The sequence below is a fragment of the Genypterus blacodes genome, unplaced genomic scaffold (assembly GCF_046128005.1).
Source record: "Genypterus blacodes isolate CSIRO-AG114 ecotype Tasmania unplaced genomic scaffold, CSIRO-AGI_Gbla_v1 ptg000325l_1, whole genome shotgun sequence".
Classification (NCBI taxonomy): Eukaryota; Metazoa; Chordata; class Actinopteri; order Ophidiiformes; family Ophidiidae; genus Genypterus; species Genypterus blacodes.
In genome coordinates, this window is record NW_027467112.1 from 239,319 (window position 1) to 260,486 (window position 21,168).

At 50.4% G+C, this 21,168-nt stretch overlaps 5 protein-coding genes across 9 annotated transcripts in view; 2 read left to right on the forward strand and 3 right to left on the reverse strand.

Annotated features, from left to right (window-relative positions):
- Positions 1 to 12,136, reverse strand: part of slc39a6 (solute carrier family 39 member 6) — an 83,656-nt gene extending 71,520 nt beyond the window's left edge. The window contains exon 1 of the mRNA XM_076137575.1: positions 12,055 to 12,136. The gene's annotated coding sequence lies outside the window, so the exon portion shown is untranslated. The remainder of the gene's footprint in view (positions 1 to 12,054) is intronic.
- Positions 25 to 1,985, forward strand: LOC142988406 (tripartite motif-containing protein 16-like). The gene has a single exon (XM_076137578.1). It carries the CDS (start codon positions 35 to 37, stop codon positions 1,697 to 1,699), a length of 1,665 nt encoding a protein of 554 aa, XP_075993693.1. The 5' UTR covers positions 25 to 34; the 3' UTR covers positions 1,700 to 1,985.
- tmem71 (transmembrane protein 71) lies at positions 2,475 to 9,006 on the forward strand. Of its 3 annotated transcripts, none has more exons than XM_076137587.1 (10): positions 2,475 to 2,658; positions 4,388 to 4,447; positions 4,721 to 4,769; positions 4,944 to 5,156; positions 5,714 to 5,964; positions 6,090 to 6,284; positions 6,420 to 6,489; positions 6,583 to 6,644; positions 6,741 to 6,790; positions 6,886 to 9,006. In XM_076137587.1, exons 2-10 carry the CDS (start codon positions 4,417 to 4,419, stop codon positions 6,907 to 6,909), a joined length of 945 nt encoding a protein of 314 aa, XP_075993702.1. In that variant the 5' UTR covers positions 2,475 to 2,658; positions 4,388 to 4,416; the 3' UTR covers positions 6,910 to 9,006. The 3 variants fall into 3 exon arrangements, with proteins under 3 accessions (XP_075993702.1, XP_075993704.1, XP_075993703.1); XM_076137589.1 differs by lacking the exon at positions 2,475 to 2,658 and adding an exon at positions 3,725 to 3,859; XM_076137588.1 differs by lacking the exon at positions 2,475 to 2,658 and adding an exon at positions 3,875 to 4,164.
- LOC142988408 (uncharacterized) lies at positions 9,083 to 11,467 on the reverse strand. 3 transcript variants are annotated; one of them, XM_076137582.1, is made up of 5 exons: positions 10,847 to 11,467; positions 10,535 to 10,614; positions 10,350 to 10,437; positions 9,828 to 10,233; positions 9,083 to 9,693 (listed from the first exon to the last, which is right to left on the reverse strand). In XM_076137582.1, the coding sequence occupies exons 1-5, from the start codon at positions 11,145 to 11,147 to the stop codon at positions 9,282 to 9,284; spliced, it is 1,287 nt and encodes a 428-aa protein (XP_075993697.1). In that variant the 5' UTR covers positions 11,148 to 11,467; the 3' UTR covers positions 9,083 to 9,281. The 3 variants fall into 3 exon arrangements, with proteins under 3 accessions (XP_075993697.1, XP_075993699.1, XP_075993698.1); XM_076137584.1 differs by having other exon boundaries at positions 10,883 to 11,466; XM_076137583.1 differs by having other exon boundaries at positions 9,828 to 10,230; positions 10,847 to 11,466.
- Positions 12,137 to 14,530: 2,394 nt separating the features above from the next.
- The window catches only part of adcy8 (adenylate cyclase 8 (brain)), a 31,676-nt gene continuing 25,038 nt past the window's right edge, over positions 14,531 to 21,168 (reverse strand). The window contains exons 11-18 of the mRNA XM_076137574.1: positions 20,855 to 20,944; positions 19,982 to 20,154; positions 18,889 to 18,967; positions 17,853 to 18,011; positions 15,685 to 15,831; positions 15,474 to 15,566; positions 15,270 to 15,384; positions 14,531 to 15,030 (exon numbers count right to left, since the gene is read on the reverse strand). Coding sequence (XP_075993689.1) covers positions 14,531 to 15,030; positions 15,270 to 15,384; positions 15,474 to 15,566; positions 15,685 to 15,831; positions 17,853 to 18,011; positions 18,889 to 18,967; positions 19,982 to 20,154; positions 20,855 to 20,944 — 1,356 coding nt within the window. The remainder of the gene's footprint in view (positions 15,031 to 15,269; positions 15,385 to 15,473; positions 15,567 to 15,684; positions 15,832 to 17,852; positions 18,012 to 18,888; positions 18,968 to 19,981; positions 20,155 to 20,854; positions 20,945 to 21,168) is intronic.

The following is a 21,168-nucleotide window of genomic DNA, read 5'->3' on the forward strand; positions in this document are numbered from 1 at the left end:
AGATTTAGTCTGGGTCGTAGCACAAACTGGTGAAATGACTCAGCAAACAATTCAGCTGGATGAGGCAAAGTTCTGCTGCTCCCTGTGCCTGGATCTGCCCAAGGAGCCGGTGATGATTCCCTGTGGACACAGCTACTGCACCGCATGCATCAACAACTTCTGGGATCAAGAGGAAGAGTCGAAAATCTTCAGCTGCCCACACTGCAGGGAGACCTTCGCCCCCAGGCCCGTCCTGGTGAAGAACACCACGGTGGCAGCTGTAGTGGAGGAGCTGAAGAAGACAGAACTTCCAGCCGATCACTGCTACGCCGGAGCAAAAGATATCGGTTGCGACACCTGCAGTGGGAGAAAACTGAAAGCCGCCAAGTTCTGTCTGCAGTGTCTGGTCTCTTACTGTGATCAACACCTGCAGCCTCACTACGACTCCTTTGCCTTCAAGAGCCACAAGCTGGTGGACCCCTCCAACAAGCAGCAGGAGAACATCTGCTCTCACCACGACGTGGTGATGAAGGCCTTCTGCCGCACCGATCAGCAGTGCATCTGTCACCTCTGCGCTGCGGACGAGCACAAAGGTCACGACACCGTCTCAGCCGCGGCAGAGAGGACGGAGAGGCAGAGAGAGCTCGGGGAGAGTCGACAAAGAGTCCGGCAGAGGATCCAGGACATAGAGAACAACGTGATGATGCTTCGGCTGGAGGTGGAGATGATCGATCGCTCGGCTGATAAAGCAGTGAGGGACAGCGAGGAGATGCTCGGCCAGCTGATCCGTCTGATAGAGAAGAGAAGCTCTGACGTGAAGCAGCAGATCAGAACCCAGCGGAAAACTGAAGTGAGTCGATCTGTAGAGCTGCAGGAGAAGCTGGAGCAGGAGATCACCGAGCTGAAGAAGAGAGACGCCGAGCTGCACAAGCTGTCATGCACAGAGGATCACATCCAGTTTCTTCACAATTCCCTCTCGCTGCAACGTCTCATTGAATCCACAGACTCAGCCAGCTTTGACATCCGGCCTCAGGTGTTCTTTGAAGAGGTGACCATGACCGTGTCCGTGGCCAAAGAGAAACTACAGAACATTCTCACTGAGGAATGGACCAGGGTCTCAGTGGCACCGACGGAGGCGGATCCCTCTCAGTCCCTGGCCGAGCCCACCACCAGAGCGGAGTTCTTAAGGTTTGCACGTCAAATCAGCCTGGACCCAAACACAGCCAGCACACATTTGTTACTGTGCGAGGGGAACAGGAAAGTGATCAGTATAAGAGAAGAACAGCCGTACACTCGACATCCAGACCGCTTTGTTTACTGGCCCCAGGTCCTGAGTGCAGAGACTCTGACTGGACGGTGTTACTGGGAGGTGGAGAGGAGCGGAGGAGGAGTCACAGTCGCAGTCACGTACAAGGACATCAGCAGGACGGGGGGAGAGAGCTTATTTGGATACAATGAGAAGTCCTGGTCCTTATACTGTTATGTTAACAGTTATAGTTTCAGACATAACAGCGTCTTCAACGACCTCTCAGGCCCTCTGTCCTCCAGAGTGGGAGTGTACCTGAATCAGCCTGCAGGTCTGCTGTCCTTCTACAGCATCTCTGACACCATGACTCTGCTCCACAGAGTCCAGACCACATTCACTCAGCCGCTCTACGCTGGGCTCAGAGTGGATTCATTATTGTCTTCATCCACAGCTGAACTGTGTGAGCTCAAGTAGACCGTTAGAGAGGAAGTGTGTGTGTGTGTGTGAGCTGCTTCTCTTTCTGTAGAATGATGATGACCTGTGTGTGTGCGGTAAGAAGCAACAAGCATCTTCTGTGTAATCTGTCTGAGAAGGAACTGTGCTCAGAGACATTACATCATTACACTGTTAAAGAAAGGATGGATGTGTTCTTTCAGTCATGATCGTGTTGTGATGGAAGTTCTTCAGACACAACACAGTCTTGATACATTGTTAGAAGAGTACATCAGTTTAAGAGTGCAAAACTTTAAATAAAAATCTGTTTTCCTCCATGTTTGACACTTTGATCTCTTTAAGAACACTTTTCTTTGTTATGCACACACCTGCTTCTCAACCTGTAACCCAACATAAACCCTTGTGTTGTTGGTTGATCTGTGTCTCACCTGTGCTCTCTGATTCAGGTTCACTCCTAACCCTCTGGAGGACTGAGGGGACCAGGAAGAAGTTCTGATGCTGTTATGTGTAAAATTAGGTTTGGTTTGGTTTGGTTTGGTTCTCTGGTCTGCTTGTCTTTGTTTTTGACTGCTCAGTCCTCTATCTGAACCACAACAAATCTGATAATGTAACTCTAAAGTACAGCTGTGGGTTCAATAGAATGCAGGAGAATTCTTTATCCCTTAACGTTAAACGTGAACATTTAATTTTCAAGGGAAAAGTTGAGAGAATTCAGTTATTGAGGTTATCGCTCATTCAGGAGCCGCGGTGCCTTTATTGTGAAAGTATCGACAGGAAGTAGTGTTTGTGTTTCCGCTGATGCAGTGGCTCAGTGTGACAGCTGGGAGCTGTGTGCGGCGCTTTGTCTGCTTTCATGAACAACATCAAGCAGACTGATATGAAACCAAACTCGTCTGAAACGCGGAGGACAGAAAGTTAAGCTTTTCGGCTGGGAATTTGTTTTCCTACTTCCGGCAGCAATACTGGAGGAAAGTCAGCCGGTAAGTTCCTGTGCTGCTCCGGTGGCGTTTTATTCTTTGTCGACATTGTTGATTCGGTTGAGATTGACTTAAAAAGCAACAGAAAAAACAAACAATGTTTTAGTTTTGTGTAAGAAAAAAAACATTTGAGGGAAAGGGCTTCAAAAGAAACGTGACGTAATGCAAAGAAGCTGTTAATGTTTATTTTAAAATCCTAATTTGGTCGATTTCTCTTCAAATAATAGTTTACCAGCCTTCATTGTGAATTGTGATATTGAATGTAAGCGTTAACTTAAAGAACAGAACAAAGTATGATGTAATAATATTGTAGAATACTAGAATAGTCACAGAATCATAGCAGCGTGTGTTATCAGTGAAATATGACAGGAATGTTCCAGTGATAACAGAGACAGAAATAGCGTTTAGTTCCAGCACAGACTCCCATTGTTTGAGCTGAATATTAAAGACTAACATTCAAATGAAAACACATCAGAATATCAAAGGTGCTCATAATCACTAGAAAGTCACCGCAAACGCTTAAGAAGAGTCCAGTGTGAGGATGAGGATGAGGAGGATGGGGATGTGGAATGGTTTGGTCCTGTCCTACTTCCGGCTACGCGTTTTCCTCCAACATCAGCAACTCCAACACAGAGTGCAGACAGCAGCAAGGCATGCTGGGAAATAAGGATGATGGAGACGATATTACAATAAAAATACCACATTATTATTATTATTATTATTATTATTATTATTATTATTATTATTATTATTATTACAGTCAATTTCAAAATAAAAGAATAATATGACATATAAAAATATAGAATTTAAAATAAAATAAATTAATAAAATGTTAAATGGATACAAAGGAAATGAATACAAAAATGAAAAATGCAGACTTTTGTGTTTGTAAATGTATAGATTTGACATCTAAACGGACAAAGATGAGAGTGGAGCTCAGAGCAGCACAGAGCAGCACAGAGCGGCTCTGCTCTGCCGCCTCAGAGACGCCGGGAAGTTCACAAACTCGCTTTTTTCGATTCGAAAGTTGTCAACATGTGAAAGTTGCCGTTCTAGCGCCACCATCAGGTCGCAGTAATGCAGCCGCGCCCACTCTCATCTGGCAGAACAGTTACAGCGGGGACCTTTAGTCTGGAGCTACAGAGGAGCTAAAGCTCAACCAAACAAAGCAGCTCGTCTCTCTCGATCGCCGCTGAACATTCTGGTACAAACGTGTGTGTTGTCTCTTTGTGTGTGTCCTTGTTCTTGTGTGTTGTTGTTGTGTGTAGTGTGTGTTCTTGTGCGAGTGCTGATTCCTCCCAGCAGAGGCAGTGGGGACAGGATGCGTGACGTCACTGTCTCGGCTGCTCTGTTTTCGTTCCCAGGCTTCTTCTTCCTCTTCTTCTTGTTCTTCTTCTTTTCTTCCGCGCAGTAAAGTTAGTAACTAAGCGGAAACACGGACACAGCGCGAGTGTTCGGGGTCGGGATCTCGTTGAAAACGGCGCACCGGACAGAGACCGGAGCCTCCCGGTAAACACGCTCACTCGCGACGCGTTCAAGTTCAGCAAAGTTGGATACCGTCGGCGAGGGCGGCGGTCGTGGGTTGAGATCTCAGAGGGAAAAGTTCCATTTACAGTTGTTAGTTGTTTTTGTGCTCATATGTGATCGTTTCTGACCTCTTCCTTTGTGTGTGTGTCTGTGTGTGTGTGTGTGTGTGTCTGTGTCTGTGTGTGTGTGTGTGTTCCTCCCTCAGGTCCAGCTGAGGCTCGGCTGCTCACTAACATGGCCTCGTTTTTCTCCGGAGCTGTTACAAGTACGTCAGCATCTCTAACACTTATGAAGACTAAGACATGTTTGACTGAGGATGATTGATTGATTGATTGATGGAGCTGTTATCTCTCCAGGAGGTCCAGCAGGTTTCAGTTTGTCTCCATGTTTGGACCCTCAAGATCATACTGGTCCTGATCCGTGTCTCAGAGTGGTTAAATGTCTCCAAATGTCCAGAGTGTGACTCCAGTGTTTATGTGTGTGTGTTTATGTGTGTGTGTTTATGTGTGTGTTTACTTGATGTTTAATTGTTGTGCAGGTTCTCCAATCAAAAGCAGAGAGTCGGCATCTGATGGCTCGTGTCAGAGGTGAGGCGTTAATACGGCGTCTATGAATATGAGGCTGGAGATTGGCAAACGTGTGTGTATGCGGGCGTGTGTGTGTGTGTGTGTGTGTTTCGTTGACATTGTCTCCGACCTCTGACCTTATGTAAACATCATATCACATCTAAGTGGACTAATAAAGCTCCTTGTCTCCTTCAGCCTCGGCCACTCCCTCCTCTCTCCCGACTCCTCTTACGTCTGTTACTCCTCTTCCTCGTTGGACGGCGCCCCCTGCTGCTGCCGCCGCTCGCCGCGCCTCCTCACCAACGGATACTACGACGTGACGGAGGACAGCTTCTCCCTGGACCACGACGGGAACGTCTCGCTCTCGCCCTGCAAGACCAACGTGTCCTACAAGGAGAACCTGGTCAGGTGAGACTCAGGGACGAGGTCGCTGTGTGCGCCCAATCAGAGCCGGCCTCACGTCTGACATCTGCTGTGTTCTCCAGCCAGCGTCTGATGTCATCCTTCATGGTTGCTAGGAGACCCTCGTGTTTTTTTTCAGCCGGTCCCTCATCAACAAGAGCTTCTTTGTTCTGTTGTGTAACTGACAAACGGTCAAACTGCCCCGAAGTCCACGGATCAGACGCCATGACGACGCCTGAAGAGAAGAACAGGAAGAACATTGATCAGCTGCTCAGATGTGTCATCAGCCGGTGATCAGCTGAGCCAAGTGGATGTTATAGACGCAGGAAGTGTAGGCGAGCGTGAAGATCTGAGCGGCCTGATAGAGAAGCTAGAGACGAGTCAGAACCTCGGAGCTGCTCTGTTACAGCTCTGTACAGAGCAGCAGCATGTGTGTAACGTCACGTTACACACACGAGTGGGGCTCATTAGTTACTTATTATTTATACTAACATAGAATTAAACAATAACAAGAATCAGAATTCAAACGTGTCAGAAGTCAGTTTGTTGTTTTCCATGTTCAGGGTCTTCCGTCGTCGTCGGCGACCTCGTAACGCTCTGGTCGGCCTGCTGAGCGACGTCACAGAGAGCTGCCAGTCCTGGTTGGACGAGAAAGTCTTCAGAGGCGTTTTCAGGGCGACCCAGGACCAGGACCAGGATCAGGGCCACCCGGAGGCCAGGACCAGCCGGGGGGCCTGGACCCTGGTGGACGAGCCGTACTGGTCTGGACTCACACAGAGCACAGAGCTGGAGAACAGCTGCAGCTTCACATACGGTGCGTTCAGCTGAGGATGATGATGATGATGTTACTGCTTCAGACAGGAAGAGATTGGTTGACACAGGACACTCGTCTCCTCTTGTCTTCCTCTCATCTTCATCTCGCCTTTGTTTTCCTCTCAGACCACACTGAGGCCCCTCCCCCTCCAGACAAAGTGGCTCCGCCCCCTCAGATGCTCATCCAGGAGGAGATTTGGTCAGAGACCTGTCAGTCACAGGAGAGCTTCACCCAATCACTGGGAGGTCTCTCTGAAGTCCCGCCCCTCTCAGCCTTTTCCACCAATGGCTGCTGTCCTCCAGCCTCTGCTGAGCCCACAGGTGAGCTGCATCCCATCGTCTGCTTCACATCAGGTTATCACACAGGTGTGGGTGGGGGAGGTGATGTCACCCCTCCTCCTCCTCCTCCTCTTCCTCCTCTATGTTGTTGACTACAGTGTGTTTGTGTGTTTGCAGGGTTAACCACGATGAAGGCCCTCCTCCTCTTCACCTTAACCGTCTTCATCTTCGCTGCTCTGTACTCCAGGTAGAGTTTGATTGAGCTCTTCTTTAAGGGTGGAGGGTTTGTTTACAGTGCCTGGTCACCGTGTGCTCTAAGCTCCTCCCCCTCTCCCTGCAGGTCTCTGATGTGGAGCCTGACGCTCACAGCCTCCATGTTCACTCTGATCGCCTCCTTCATGTGTAAGTTCACTCTGGAGCTTCCTCCTCTTCTGCTCTCAACCTTCTGGATCTAACAGCCTGAACAGTTCTGTGTTCTGACCGGACTTTGTGTTTCAGTGCTGAGCCGGTCGGGGCCGATGGGCGAGTGGAGGAAGGCCAAGACGGAGGTGAGTCCCAGAACAAGAGCTCCTTCTTCTTCTTCTTCTTCTTCTTCTTCACTGTTCTGCCGTCACTCTCTAATGCTCCTCCCTCTCCCTCTCAGGATATCACATCAAGGAACGAGTAACAAAGAGGGAAGACGGGGAACAGTTCACATTTCATTATCTGCATGTAGACTGGAACACACGACGCTCCTGTTACTGTGTGTGTGTGTGTGTGTGTGTGTGTGTGTGTGACTCAGCGTTACTGTAGTGTATTATTGTAGGAGGTGTTCCTCTGTCAGGCGATGATCTTGGCTCTTGTTAGGCTCCAATGTGACCAAACTTTAGACTTCAGCCTCTAGAGGTCAAATTCAGGTCCACACTTTCAAATTCCAAGAGGAAATTGAATGAGAAAGAGTTTTACTCCAAAATCAACGAGACTGCAAACTGTGAGTCGAGCTCATGACATCATCTCCCCTCTTCATCAGACAAGAGGCTGAGCCATGAGTCAGCACATTTTTGTTGAGTTCAAACTTTGAATCAGCAACTTGTGCGATTTTGCCACATCTAAACTTTCCAATTAAACAACTTCAGGGCTTCGTGTTACTATGGTTACAAAGTATTTTATGGAAAAAATAGAAACGTAAGATAAGATAGAAGTTTATTTATCCAGAGGGAAATAGTTGAAGATGTTGTGGAGCCCTTTGAGACTTTGTATGTGATCTCAGGCTCAACATACACAACGCTCCTGACAAAGTAGTTCAGATGCCAAAGCAAAGAGCTGTGAAGGAGTCAAGAGTCATGAACGCCTCGTCAGCAGCGACCCAGAAGCTCCTGACCCTCAGCTCACGTCTCTGCTTTCTGATTTCACTCTCAGGATGCAGCAAACATGAGTATGTAGGTAACTATTGCTGTGGTTGGTGATGCCTTCAGGGTCACCGTCAGTCAGTAAACGGGAGCTTCAGGTCGACCTCTGTCAGGTTCTGTAGTGGGACTCTTCCCGTGTTGGTTAAGTGCCTTCTTGGGACCGAGCAGGGATCGGCAGCACCGAGCTGCAGAGCAATAATCACTCGACACATTCAGCCTCTAGGTGGCGCCAAAAGGGTCGGGTGAACACGAGACCACGTGGTCCGACGTATTGATCAAGCATCAGAAAGGCAGCTCGTACCTTTATAGGGTTCAGACTTTATAAAGGGGATTTAACCTCCAATCATGTTTGAGCCTGGACAGACGCCCAGACTGAAAGCTGAAGAGATGATCTGTGCTCCGGCATCACCGGCAGCACGCATCAACTCTGTGTGTGTTTAGGTGTGTGTGTGTGTGTGTGTCTTTTAAAGGTCAGGAGGTCAAAGGTCAGATTCAAGGTCAAGATGTATTCACTCAAAGTGCCAAACAGCCGGGGTTTCTGTTGACTTCTCCTCTGTGCAGTTTGAAAGTTGCAAATTGAAAAAGGTGTAAATCAACCTGATGGAGGAGGAGGAGCTCTCACTTCCTGTTTGCTATTTGCGGGTGGGAGTGACGGCGTTTAAAGGATGTGATGTGATGATGTCATCATTGAGACAGCAGCTCCTCCTCAGTGTTTGACACAAACTCTACAGTTCCCATTTGACTTCTGGCGTTTTCTCATTAGTTTAGCCCAAACCTTCTCCTGAGGCCCCGGCTGGTTGATCTTCCTCTCTCTGTCCGTATCGCCTCTGAATCTACAAAGGGAAACGTGGATCAACTTAGATTCTTAAATAGTTTTATATCCAAACTGGTGATTTTAGATTTACTGCACATTTAATATGAACTAACATGTATTTATGCTGCCTGTGTAGAAGCTAGGAGTGTGTGTGTGTGTGTGTAAGGTCTCACTCACACTCAGCCCCTCATAGCACTTAGTGTCGTCTCTTCTGTACTCCAGCATGAACAAATGTTTTCTTAACGTCTGATATTTAATCCTGCACTGTGAAGTTAAAGCTTAAAAGTGTTTAAATGCTTCAGAGACAAACGAGGCCGAGATGGTTTATTGGTCTGAGAGCTGTTCAAGTTAAACACTCTGATCCTTTATCGTGCGATGTCGCTGCTAATCTGCGTTTCAATCGGCTCGTTTGCCAAGTGGACACAAAGGGACGGAGACGTGTAGTTCTCCTTCCTGCCTGCTGAGGGTGCTGTGGTTTAGATTTAACTTTCACAGTATTTTCTACCTTGTTTTTATTTTAATCGATTGAGTTCAGTGCTCCATTAAATACTGTAAACATGAACCTGTGTGTGTCCTGTCGTCACTCCAGCTGCACGGCGGCTCTCAGGACGTTACATCACTGATACAGGAACAACACGGAGGCTGCTCTGTCGGTTTATTATGATAAGAATGCAAAAACAACTTCCTTTCAAACACTGAAGCTTTATTCAAAATCCAGACCCTGAACGCATCACGCTGAAGTCAAAGCGTTTCAGGGCTTCTGTCTCTGTGTTCACGTCTGATGTTCAGGCGCTGCACACACACACAAATGTCCACCTGTCTGCCTGCCTGTCTCTGTCACGTGGGAGCGCCCCGTTTCTCTGTGCAGTGTACGGCGGCGTGGCGCTGCAGGTGAGCGGCGGAGATGAACGTCTTCCCGCAGTGTGAACATCTGAACTGCTTGCGGTCGGTGTGGATGCTCATGTGGATCTTCAGGGAGCCGGACTGGGCGAAGCGTCTCCCGCAGTGGACGCAACCGTAGCGCTTCTCGCCCGTGTGGACTCTCTGGTGGCGTTTGAGGTTGCTGGCGTCGGAGAAGCGCTTGCTGCACAGAGCGCAGCTGAAGGGTTTCTCTCCCGTGTGGACCCTCAGGTGGACCCTCAGGTTCTTCATGTAGGACAGCGTCTTCCCGCAGAAGGTGCAGACGAAGGACTTCCCCCCGCCGTCCTCTCTGCGCTGCCTGTCTGTCCTGCTGACGCCGTCCAGAGGCCTGGAACAGTCAGACCATGACATCACATACAAGAGGTCACAGTTCAGGGGTCAAACACAAACAAACTGAAAGTGAGAGAGGAGAAACACCTGCAGGAGGCGTCAGGATGGATGAATCAGTAAAGTGAAGAATACCTCCAGCCCCCTGCTGTGTTCTTCCTCTGCTGGACCTGTGGCTCCTCCTGAAGAACCGCAGGCTGCTGATCCACTGAAGCCGGCGTGACTTCATATGGAAACGTGCTGCTGCTGCTGGCCGGGGCTGAAACGTTCACGTCGCTGTTCAACAAGTGAGAGCAGCTGGGATCCTCACGCAAAGGATTCTGGGTACTGCCAAGGCCGCGGTGCGTGGCCCGGTCGTGTCCGGTCCACTCGGGCAGGTCTTTGTGGACGGACGTGCAGGTGGAGACGTCCACACTCAGCCACGAGGAAGACGGCGTCCCAGTGTTCTGCTCTGCTACTTCCTGTTTGGGACGCAGGGGCGGAGCTTCTCTCCCCGTCCTGGAATCCTCCAGCTGGCTGTCGAAGTGAGGGGAGAAACCTGCTGGAGAAGAGCAGAACATCATCATCTTCCTCCCTCTGTCCTGATGCCTGCGGCTGTGAAGACGTTTGTTGTCGTTCCAGGTTGCCTTTCACAATAAAAGCCCAGACTGCACTCACGGTCCGGCTCAGGCTTCACCCAGGAGTCTTCATCATCTTCCACCTTGATCACTGTGGCTGTGAGCGCGGATGGAGAGACGAGAGCCGACTGTCAGGAGAGAGAGAGGTGTACATGTTCACATGTTCTACTTCCTGTCTGTAGGAAGTGACTTCATCTAACTGCTGCTTCCTGAATCTCCACTGACCTCTGCTTTGCTTGATGACGCCTCTGTGTCCTCACGACGCGGCGTCTCCTGGGCGGACGAGCTGGACAGCAGAACTACACCTGGAGAAGAGAAGAGGAGGATGAAGACGAAGAGGAGGATGAGGATGAAGAGCTCATCTTTAGTAACTTAGATTAGATGAGTTACATCATAATGAGCTAATTTAAATGTGTTTACGACACACACGTCTGTCACTGCCTCGTTCTGCTCAGGTTCTGATCTAATCTATCAGATAAACCCTAATAAAGACAGACAACAGACGCGGAATCGAACCAGCAACCTCCTGACACATACACGGCTCGGGCTCGTGTCCTGTGGCGGCTCCGTCACCTCTGGGTGTCGCGCTCCTCCCCGGCTCGGCGGCCTGCCGGTGTCCGGGCAGCAGAGCCCTCAGCGCGCTCGCCCGGGCCGCTCGAAGCTCCATGAGCCGCAGCTTCCTCCGCAGCAGCTCGTTCTCCTTCCGGCTCTTCGCGGCCTCCAGCTGCAGCGCCGCGTAGCCGCTGTCCACCAGCTCGCAGATCTCCGCCACGGCCGCGTTGGCCAGAACCTCCATGATGGAGGCGAGCTGCACATGGAGGCCGGCGGCCGGAGACATGATGCCGTTACCGAGGAGCGCAGACCGAACGGAGCAGAGCCAGGTGGATATGTAAACAAACCTCTTCTTCTTCTTCGGCTTCGGCTTCTTCCTCGATGTCTTTGTTTATTCCAGGCGTTTGACATTCAACTCAAAGGCTCATTGCCGCCCCCTGCTGTGCCGGGTTGGGACTGCAAGTTCTAATATTGGCGGAGGATGAGAAAATAATCGATTCCGTAACAAATCCGCCCCTCAGATGACGAATCGATACTTAATAAAACGTAACACATTGACTGAATCGATCCCGGACAGGTTTTGTTGACGGCCTGCATTTATCCCGCTGTCAGCAAAGCGCTGTCCCTCCTGTGGCTGTAACGAGCACCATCTAGCGGCCGAGCTGAGTATGGCAGCTGCGGGTGACAGCAGGTGAGCCTGAGGGTGATCAGAGACGAAGGAGCCACAAAGTCACAGAGTCAACCAGCTCGTTTGGAGATTCAGCGGTAGAGTTTAAATCTTTGACTCTCTTGTGTTGTTTAATGGCCGCGTGTGTTTGAAAGGAGGGACGAGCCCCGGAGACGGAAGACAACAGAGACTTTGCTACGATTGCATTTGTTGGGTCTCAGGGATTCTATTGTTTTGGAGTGTATAAGGATATAAACATTGTTATTTTTGTGCATGTTGCAGTACTAATGTGGTGTATTTTGCTGTGATCTAGCATCTCGATAAGAACGTACATTCATTCTGACAATGGACAAAGGAGAAGTGGACCTCAGGCCAGTCTAAACCGGACAAGTGATGTAAATAGCACAGAAGGTCAACGGTTTAAGCCCTGGGCTTCAAATATAGTTAACAGTCTAAATATATATATTCACGTCAAGAGTAAAGATAAAACATTTACATACCAAATAAAGGCCATTACAAAATGAACTGTGACCCCCTCAGGATGGTCATGTAGTGTTTACAGGGGTCCCAGGTGGTTTGTCAATATCCACTGAACGGGTCTTTTCTTGAGTGAGAATCAACTGTATAAATACGTCTGAAAGTCAGAGTTCGGGAGCGACTCATTCGGACTGCAGAGTCTCTCACAAGCGTTCCATGGTGCTTGTTATGATGCTGTACTTTGTATAATAAAACCCTATTATACAAGCAAAGACAGTGTCAGCAGAGATCCTTCCTTCCTTCATCTTCACATCATCGCAACGCAAGATTCCACTAAACTAACTATCTCCTGAAGCTGTGAAGATGAGTTAGTTACAGTGTGAAAGTTTTTTGTTATGATTCTTCTCAATTCAGCGTGAACAGACAGACACACAGACAGTTTATATAAAAAGTAGACCCCTTTTATTGTGTTCTCATATATAAAAGAAATACAAAAAAGAAACGTGGACACCAGGCGGGGTCAGAGCAGGACGTGGATGAGTTTGGTCACATAAAAACAGGAAGTGGACACGATGGGAGGAACTCTGGGACAGTCCGAGGGGATCAGCTGAGCGGGCGAGGGACAGGTGAGAGAGGATGCAGCAGGAAGCGACCGTCGCCCCCGCACCTCCTCCTCCACCTGCTTCTCGTCCTCCTTCACCTGCACAGGGCTGAGTTTCAGTCCTGCACACGTTGTTTGCGAGGCAGAGATGATCTTCCTGCTGGAGTGAGACCTCATGGGGGAGCCAGAGAGACGCTTCTTCTTTCAGAGGACACGCTGGCTAACTGGCTAACTTGCATAGCAAAGAAGGAACCGGGGTGAACGAAGAAAAGAGAGCTGAAGTCCCGTCCCGTCCTCAGAGAGACCATATCTCATATCTCTGTATTCTACGGGACATAAAGCTCAACAACACAAATGCTATGAAGCCTCACGGTGGCTGAAGGACGCTCGGACAAGAATCATTTATCAATATGAGGTTTAACCACAGGGGGCGCTGTAGAGCAACGCCACGCCATAATAAGAACGTCGCATGTCTCGCTCAGACAGCAGGGGGCGCCGGTGTAGGTGTGTCAGCTCCAGGGCGGTGAGATGAACACGATGATGAACCTCATGTGGTGATGAAGGTTTGTCCTCTGAAGCTGAGGATGAAGCAGCTGAGGATGAAGCAGCTGAGGATGAAGCAGCTGAGTCCTGATTGAGATGAAGCTGCACCTTCACGCTCTCACGTCTAAAGTTGGTTTGTTTTTAATGACAAATATTTATTTTTTATGATTACCACTTTTCCCCGTAGCTTCCTCCTCTTCATTCATGACTTCAGCTTCACGATGACCTCACTGTGTAACCGTGGTGACGAGCACTTGTGCAGCGGCCGGGTCGCCTGTGAAATTCCCGGGATTTGTTTGAGTGTTACAGAAGCTTGAGGAGCGACTCTGGCCTGACACTCAGATAACATGTGGAGACTTCCTGTTTGAATATGGACAGAGAAGCTGAGGAAGGTTGAAGCTGCAGGTTCAGACTCAGCTCAGTGTGTGAGAGCAGCTGCAGACTGAGACTCCAGAGACGTCTCTGACTCCAACACAGCAGGTTAGCTGGCATCAGAGCCACAATGTCCTGATCTGCAGGTCGTCTGCATCTGAACTCCATCGCTGACGGCGTCTCTGCAGGTCCAAGCCGACGCCACACCTCTCCAGAATGATGCAGCTTCAACCTAAAGACTCCGTCAGTGATGGAGTCCAGGCTCAGACGACCTGAAGGCCCTGAAGCTTGGAGCCAGAAGAAGAGATGGAAACTAAAGTTTGTCCTCAGGAAGTGCAGCTTAGGTAGTGACTGATTGATAACCTCTGAGTCGTCATGGTTTCCGTGGCGACATAATTCCCTTTTGTTGTTGTTGTTGTTGCATATCGACCACATTCACTTCACTGGAGCGGTGCCAGTTCAGCTCAGCGCCCGGCCCACTCTCTCTCCTCTTCACTCAGGACCCGTTAGGTTTGTGGTCATGACATCATATCAGCTGGGGAGGGCTTGATTATTATTATTTTAGAGGGGGGTGGGGGTTGGGGGAGGGGGGGCAGCCAAGAAAAGGACTTCTATGAAACTGGGATCAAATCCCTCCAGCATTGTTGGTAAAAGTGTGTGGAGTGGGACAGAGATTGTCTTTCTGCTCTGGGCTCCCGACCCGTCCACCCTCCTATCATCAGGATCTGTACAGCGGGCAGAGGACGCAAATGCAGGAAGAAGTCACCCGACAGTAGTTCAGGAGCGAGAGTCTCTCCGGTGGAAGTGCTGTTCCTTGGCTCTGAACTACAGTCAGAAGGAGTGTGGACTTCCTGAAGTGTTGGGCTCTCATCCCGTCACCACACAGTCGGAGTGTGATAGAAGCTCACCGACCCTCAGTCTAAACGTTTGAACTGGACCGGCGGTTGTTGTTGTTGGCTCTGGACCGGCTCCGTCTGCCCCGTGTGGATCTGAGACTGGGCTCTGCTCCTCAGGACAGCTCGGTCTTATCGGCCGCTTCGGCGTGATGCCCCCCTCCCGTCTCCGAGCACCCGGGCGCCAACAACGTCCTCCTGTTGTAGTGATGGTGGCCCTTCATGATGCCGGAGTTGTTGTTCTCGTTGAGGATCTGCTTCTGCTTCTGCCGGTTCAGCGACTGCACCAGGCCCAGAACCACCGCCGCCAGCGAGTACTGGCCCGTGATCTTCCTGGGCTGCATGATGAGCGGGTTAGGCTGCACCCGGCCCAGCAGGAAGTGCGTTCGGATCTTGCCCTCCTGTTCGCTGATGCCCTTCACGTAGATCTCGCCGCGGTACTCGCAGGCGAAGCCGCGCTCCTTCAGGATCAGGCAGGTCTCCTCTGGGACCTGGATCTTGCCGCTCACGCCCGTGCTGTCCATCCGGCTGGCCAGGTTCACCGTCTTACCCCAGATGTCATACTGGGGCTTCTTGGCGCCGATCACGCCGGCCACCACCGAGCCGTGAGCCATGCCTGACAGAAACACAGGACGGTCAATCTGTGAGTGTATTATAGATCTACAGTCTGTAGAAGCTGAACCACAGACGGGTGAAAACATGAGCCTGACCTCAGATGGCTTCAAACTAAACCTCCAAAGATGACCCACGTTACTATGGTAACCACGCACCAGCCAAGGCCCCATTCTGGATTCTCGTGAGTCACTGACTGATCTTAATACTACAAACAGAAGAGAGGGAGTGAAGCCGTCTTACCGATCCTCAGCTCAAAGTTGTTGAAGGAGTGCTTGTTGATCTCCTGGATGCTCTCGTTGAGGGCGATGGCAAAGTCGGCCAGCGCACACAGGTGACCCCATTTATCCTCACATTGCTGCAGGACTCACAGGAGAGAGAGGAGGAGAGGTTCAGCTTTACATGTTGGAGATGAAGCACATCAGAGCTAACGCCTCAGTGTCCCACCTGTTTCTCTGGAGACAGACCGGACACGGCCATGTAGGTGCTGCCTATGGTCTTGATCTTCTCTATGTCCTGGAAACGATCTTCACCCAGCAGCTTCAACACAGGAACAGACAGATATGAGAGATGAGAGAGGGAGAGAGGGAAGGAGGGAGGGAGAGGAAGGGAGGGAGGCCCTAAAGTGGATCTCCAGTTTGTGCCTCTGTAGTCTCACCTCGTCAAAGTCTGCAATGATCTCGTTGAGGAGCCTCAGGCATTCCACTCCCTGGTTGTTCATCTCTGTCTGGGAGTAGAAGTCGGCGAAGCCCGGGATGGAGGCAAACATGACGCCCACAGCGTCGTAGGACTGAGAGTAGAGCTCCTGTGGGCACAGAGCAGCTCGGCTCAGACACACACACACACACAGAGAGTTCATTCTGTGAGTGACGCCAACAGGACACAAGGAGCTTTCATTATTATTATTAATGTTATTATTGTTATTATTGTTATTATTGTTATTACAGCAGCAGTGTAAACATTAGTGCTATTGTTTACATTATTTATTGGTCGGTTCACATTGAATGCTCTGCAGGTGAGGTTACACATGCAGTAAACACGCTCCGCCACTGGGGGGCAGTGTTGACCCACAGTGGATGAAAGGCTGCTGAGGCGTCAGGAGCAGTTAAGATGACAATTACGTCATTACACACTTCATATCAATAGAATCATATTAAAAACTATGCCTCTGACTTAAGAGTAGAAACATACTGATGACATGACTGAAAAGTTCTGAGCTGACCGCCATTTCCTTTGCTCCTTTAGTTTCAGGGTCATTCAAGCACACGAGTGTGAAAAAAAGATAAGGTGTCATTTGAGAGTGAAAATACAGAAACTGGAACAATGTTGTGCCAATTGACTCTGACATCAGACTGCATGTACAGCCTGTCCGTCTGTAGTCCGTCTGTAGTCCGTCTGTAGTCCGTCTGTAGTCCGTCTGGTTCCTCTGCGTGCTGTATTAAGACCAGACTCTTCTTTGTTTACACCTGTGATGTCTGTAATTGCATTTTGTCGTCTCCCTCAGGCTCACAGGAGGAAATGTGCTCGTGAGCTCGCCAGCGACTAGAACACGCTGCTGAAGTGCCCTTGAGCAGGACGCTGAACCCTGCTGGCTCTGTCTAAGCTGCTCCGCACAGAAGCTTCAATTAGAAACACCTCAAAAAGAAAGACGTGACTTTGACATGAATGACATTGAGCTTTGTGGCGTCTCGATGGATCCAGAGCTCATGGATCTTCTCTGGGCCTCAGGAGAACATTAAGAACCCACAGCATCTCAGTCACACAACAATAAACAGCCTGATTAATAATGAAACAAGCGATTAGGACCCAACCTTTCCTAATGGATGCATTTTTAATCGCGTCCTTCTTTAATTAGGAGCCGGCTCGGGAGCAGAAGGATATCGGCTCCGCTCGCATTCATAATTCACGGGCCGGCCGCCTTTTGTTCAGACGATTGAAGGAGTCAATAATGAAGGCGGCGGATGGGGACACACGAGGACAATAAGGCGGTTTGACTCTGCCGTGTGCTGAGCCGGCACTCTGTCAGCGTCACGCCAGCCTGCAGGTGAAGAAGAGCGGCCGTCTCCTCTCCGTTTGTTGCCTTTTTCCTTTAATGGCTGTGATTTAACATTCACTGTGTCGCCTTTCTGTCCAATCTTATTACTGCAGCGCTGACGATGAATGTTGGAGCTACCTCATCTTAATCACCCTAACTGCTGATAACTGCTTACAGAGTGACTCAGCCTCAGATTAGGAAGCTTTCATGTTTCGGTGACGGGCATTGATCCAATCTGACACCTGGAGGAGGAGGAGGAGGAGCAGTGCATCGTCTCAGAGGAGTCGAGGGAAGGAAGGAAGGAAGGAAGGAAGGAAGGAAGGAAGGGAGGGAGGAGAGCAAACGCCTGATCACACTGAGCCAGTGAGAGTGAGAGAGTGAGAGCAGGGACGAGCGAGGCCTGAGACGGGACAAATCAGACACGTATCGGCTCCTGAACTCATCACTGGAGTGCTGAGTCAGCTCCCGTTCAGAGCTGCGACTTCAGGCTTCAAACAAACTGCAGAGCAAACAGAAATGAAAACGGCACCGAGGATAAAACAAAAAGCCTCTCTGAGTCACCGTGGGCGACGGGAGAAACAAAACAGTTTGTTCTTTACCTCCTGACTGACAAGCTGTTATTAAAATCAAATCAAACACACGCTGCTAAAAGAAGCAACGCAGGCTGGAGGAGGAGAGAGGAGACGCCCGGCGCAGTGTAATCAGCATCATGCAGTAACTGTGTGTGTGTGTGTGAGGTCAGAGGTCAGATGTGTTGTGTGTGTGTGTGTGTGTGTGTGTTGTTGTCTGACCTCGTTGTCTCGGTCCTTCTCCAGGAAGTGTCGGGCCACGTGGCTGGGCAGGATGTTCCTCAGCATGTTCTCGTTGTGCTCTCGCAGCTCCTTCATCTCGTTGATCTCCTCTTTGGCCTGGACGCGCCACAGGAAGTCCAGCCGGGCCGTGTACTCCAGCTGCAGCCGCCAAAACACACGAAGAAGAACATCAAACGCCTGTGATGTGACGAGAGAGTCTAACTGTTTGTCTCTGCTGAGTGGAAGAAGAAGAGTTTAGTTTCATGATGTGAGTGAGGAAAGTGAGTGACACGCCCACGACACGCTGACCTGAGGACACACACACGCGCGCGCACACACACACACACACACACACACACACACACACACACAGTCACATCACACCAAGCTGAATGATGTTGGATCTCTCATCTTCTTCTTCTCAGCTCAGGATGTCTCTTCTCCTCTTCCCCTCCTCCAGCACCAAACATGGCGGAGGATCGGGGGAGTTCAGGTGATGTTACTGCAAGCTCTCATTGTCTCCGCCGCACTGACCCAGGAGGAAAATCAATACGACTTTAAAATGCCGAGCTGCTTTCTACTTTCACAGAGCTACAAAGGATCCTCAATTACGCCGTCTGCGAGCGCCGCCGCTGCTGCCGCCGCGTCTGAACTGCGCCATCAAAGGTTTCCATAGCGAGAGCATGAAAGCTCCGCGGCGAGAAGCAGTTTACTCTGAATGTGAGGAAACAAAAAGGTCATGTAGCGTGTGAGCTCGGGTCGTTCGGTCCGGCCTGAGGTTCAGTTTACAGTCTGTAACAGGAAGTTACACATGGAGGTGTCATGGTGGCTTTGTGCTGTAAAGGCTGATGAGTGCTGCAGAACAACAAGAGGGGAGGCAGCAAGAGAAGGAGAGCCTGAGAGACAGGACCAGTTCACCTGAAGGGACAGAAGCTGCTTCATCTCTCCCTGTTTGATCAATCAATCCATCAATCAATCCATCCATACTCTCTATATCATGGATCTGCTTCAGCTCTGAGGGGAAACATGATCTCACCTGCTGCCCGTGATAGAACACAGCGAGCAGGAACATGGCCATGAGGAGCAGAGACGTCTCTTTGGTGCCCAGGAAGTTGCTGCAAGAACAAACAGAGAGGAAGGGAGGAGACGGTGAGACAGGGAGACAGGGAGACAGGGAGACAGTGAGACAGGGAGACAGGGAGACAGGGAGACAGTGAGACTAATGTTTGAGACACTCAGACAGATTCAAAGCTACAGTATAATAATTCACAATGACAGAGGAGACGACTCAGACAGAAGATGAAGTCTATCATTTCATGTATGTGTGTGTGTGTGTGTGTGTGTGTGTGTGTGTGTGTGTGTTTTAAATGTCAAGAGTTTGAGCAGCAGAAATTGTGCTTCCTGTGGCGTCCCGCTCGGTTCACGGCGACCTTTTCTCCGCCTCCCTCCGGGGCTTTAAAGAAATCAATCTGCCTCAATCAGCTGCTGTGGCGTTCAGGTACAAACGTCGCTGCAGGAGAAACGGCTGCCGGCTTTAGTTTCAGCGCCGGCGCTGTAAAGGTCGACGCACTATCACTGCAGACGCCTCCCAGGCTGTTTCTCCTGCAGCTCTCATCCAGATGCAAAGGTCAAAGGTGATTCCCTCCTCAAGAGGCAGAGCAGCACCAGCAACAGAGTCTGCATCTGATCCAGTCGCTCTGGCTGTCACCACGCCAACGGGGAAATGCTTTCTAGAGACTGTAGCAGTGTAAATATAAACAAATATGATGGAGCTAGAAAAAGAAGGAATATGAGGGGAAACCTGATCCTGGACCGGACCTGGTCCTGGAGCTGACACTGGACCTGGACCAGACCTGATCCTGGACCAGACCTGGTCCTGGACCTGACACTGGACCTGGACCAGACCTGATCCTGGACCAGACCTGATCCTGGACCGGACCTGATCCTGGACCAGACCTGGTCAAGGGTCAAGGGCGAGGGGCGCTTTAATAAACAAACAAAGACGCAGATAAAGGAAGTGGCCTCTCCTCTTCCATAGTAAACCAAGAGCGGGGTTCAGGGGTTCAGGGGTTCAGGGGTTCAGGGGTTCAGGGGTTCAGGGGTGCGTTTGCGGGGCGAGGGTCTCTCACTCTGTGTTGTGGTGGACGGTGTCGTAGCGGACGAACAGCGAGGTGTAGAAGGCCTCGGTCAGCAGCGAGTAGACGGCGATCATCACCAGCAGCACGGCCAGCTTCAGCACCGAGTTCAGCCGCAGGAACACGGCACACGTCACCATGGCCAACACGCCCGTGAACACGAAGTACTGCGGAGGGAAGAGGGGGGGGGTGGTTAATGGGTCGCCAAGGCCACAACACACATGACAACACAAGCCTGCTGGGAGGGAAGAAGAGAGGAACGGAGCTGAAGGTGACTCAGTACGTTTACAGAGGCTCCACTAGGGGAGCTACAGAGCTGTCTGCTGTCAGACCGCCCTGCGTTATCCTGTGACCTTTGACCTAGAGAGGCATGGGTAATCTAATGTGAAGTAGAGAGAGTAGAATGTGGAAAAAGGACCAGGAACACGGCAGACGCTCAACGTGCGTCTGAAGCCTTCAAATGAATTAATCTTACCTTATGCTTTTTGTTGCAGCCGTGTGTGTGTGTGTGTGTGTCTGCGTCTGTGTGACCTTGGGAGGTCTGCTGCTTGCGTGTGTGTGAGAGAAGCATGCATATTGACCCTGAGGTAGCGGTGAAGCAGCATCATGTGACTCATCTGCAGCTCGTTTCCTTATTGAAGCCATCCATCAGCGCCGCGTTATGAGAGCACAATAACCTGAGAGACGTTCAGGCGCTGGAGGTCTGATAGCTTCATCAGTCCACACACACACACACACACACACACACCCCCCCGGGCACCAGCACATGTCGACTGTGTTTAATTCATGGCTTTGCCGCGGCGGTGCGAGAGCGAGGCGAGCGCGGCAGATGGACGGCGAGCGAGCGAGCGCCGGTTGGGTCGGTACCTCTGGGTAGAAGCAGATGTCCGGGATGGAGGTCGACTCGTTGTACGTCTGGTTCCGGAAGGTGCTGGACTTGTCGAAATCGCACCAGAGCTGTGAGAGGAAGAAGGGGATGAAGGAGGAAGAGGAAGGGGGGGTTGTTATTGTTGTTATGAGGCTGTAATCCATCCTGCAGCATTCTTCATCAGACTGTGATGTTCCTGAGCAGCTCATTAGCAGAAACATGTTTAATGAAACGTGAGAAAGCATCAGAGTGTCACGGTGTCAGACCGAGTCTCATCAATCAGCACCCCCCCCCCCCCCCCCTCCGCCGGGAT

Bases quoted from the DNA above. Each gene is read 5' to 3' on its own strand.
- LOC142988406 (XM_076137578.1), top strand. From the start codon at position 35: ATGACTCAGCAAACAATTCAGCTGGATGAGGCAAAGTTCTGCTGCTCC.
- tmem71 (XM_076137587.1), top strand. From the start codon at position 4,417: ATGGCCTCGTTTTTCTCCGGAGCTGTTACAA. The intron at 5,157-5,713 runs GTGAGACTCAGG...TTCCATGTTCAG, and splicing joins TACAAGGAGAACCTGGTCAG to GGTCTTCCGTCGTCGTCGGC. The intron at 6,645-6,740 runs GTAAGTTCACTC...TTTGTGTTTCAG, and splicing joins TCTGATCGCCTCCTTCATGT to TGCTGAGCCGGTCGGGGCCG.
- LOC142988408 (XM_076137582.1), bottom strand. From the start codon at position 11,147: ATGTCTCCGGCCGCCGGCCTCCATGTGCAGCTCGCCTCCATCATGGAG. The intron at 10,615-10,846 runs GTATGTGTCAGG...TCTCTTCTCCAG, and splicing joins AGGACACGAGCCCGAGCCGT to GTGTAGTTCTGCTGTCCAGC. The intron at 10,234-10,349 runs GTGAGTGCAGTC...GCTCTTCTCCAG, and splicing joins GGTGAAGCCTGAGCCGGACC to CAGGTTTCTCCCCTCACTTC.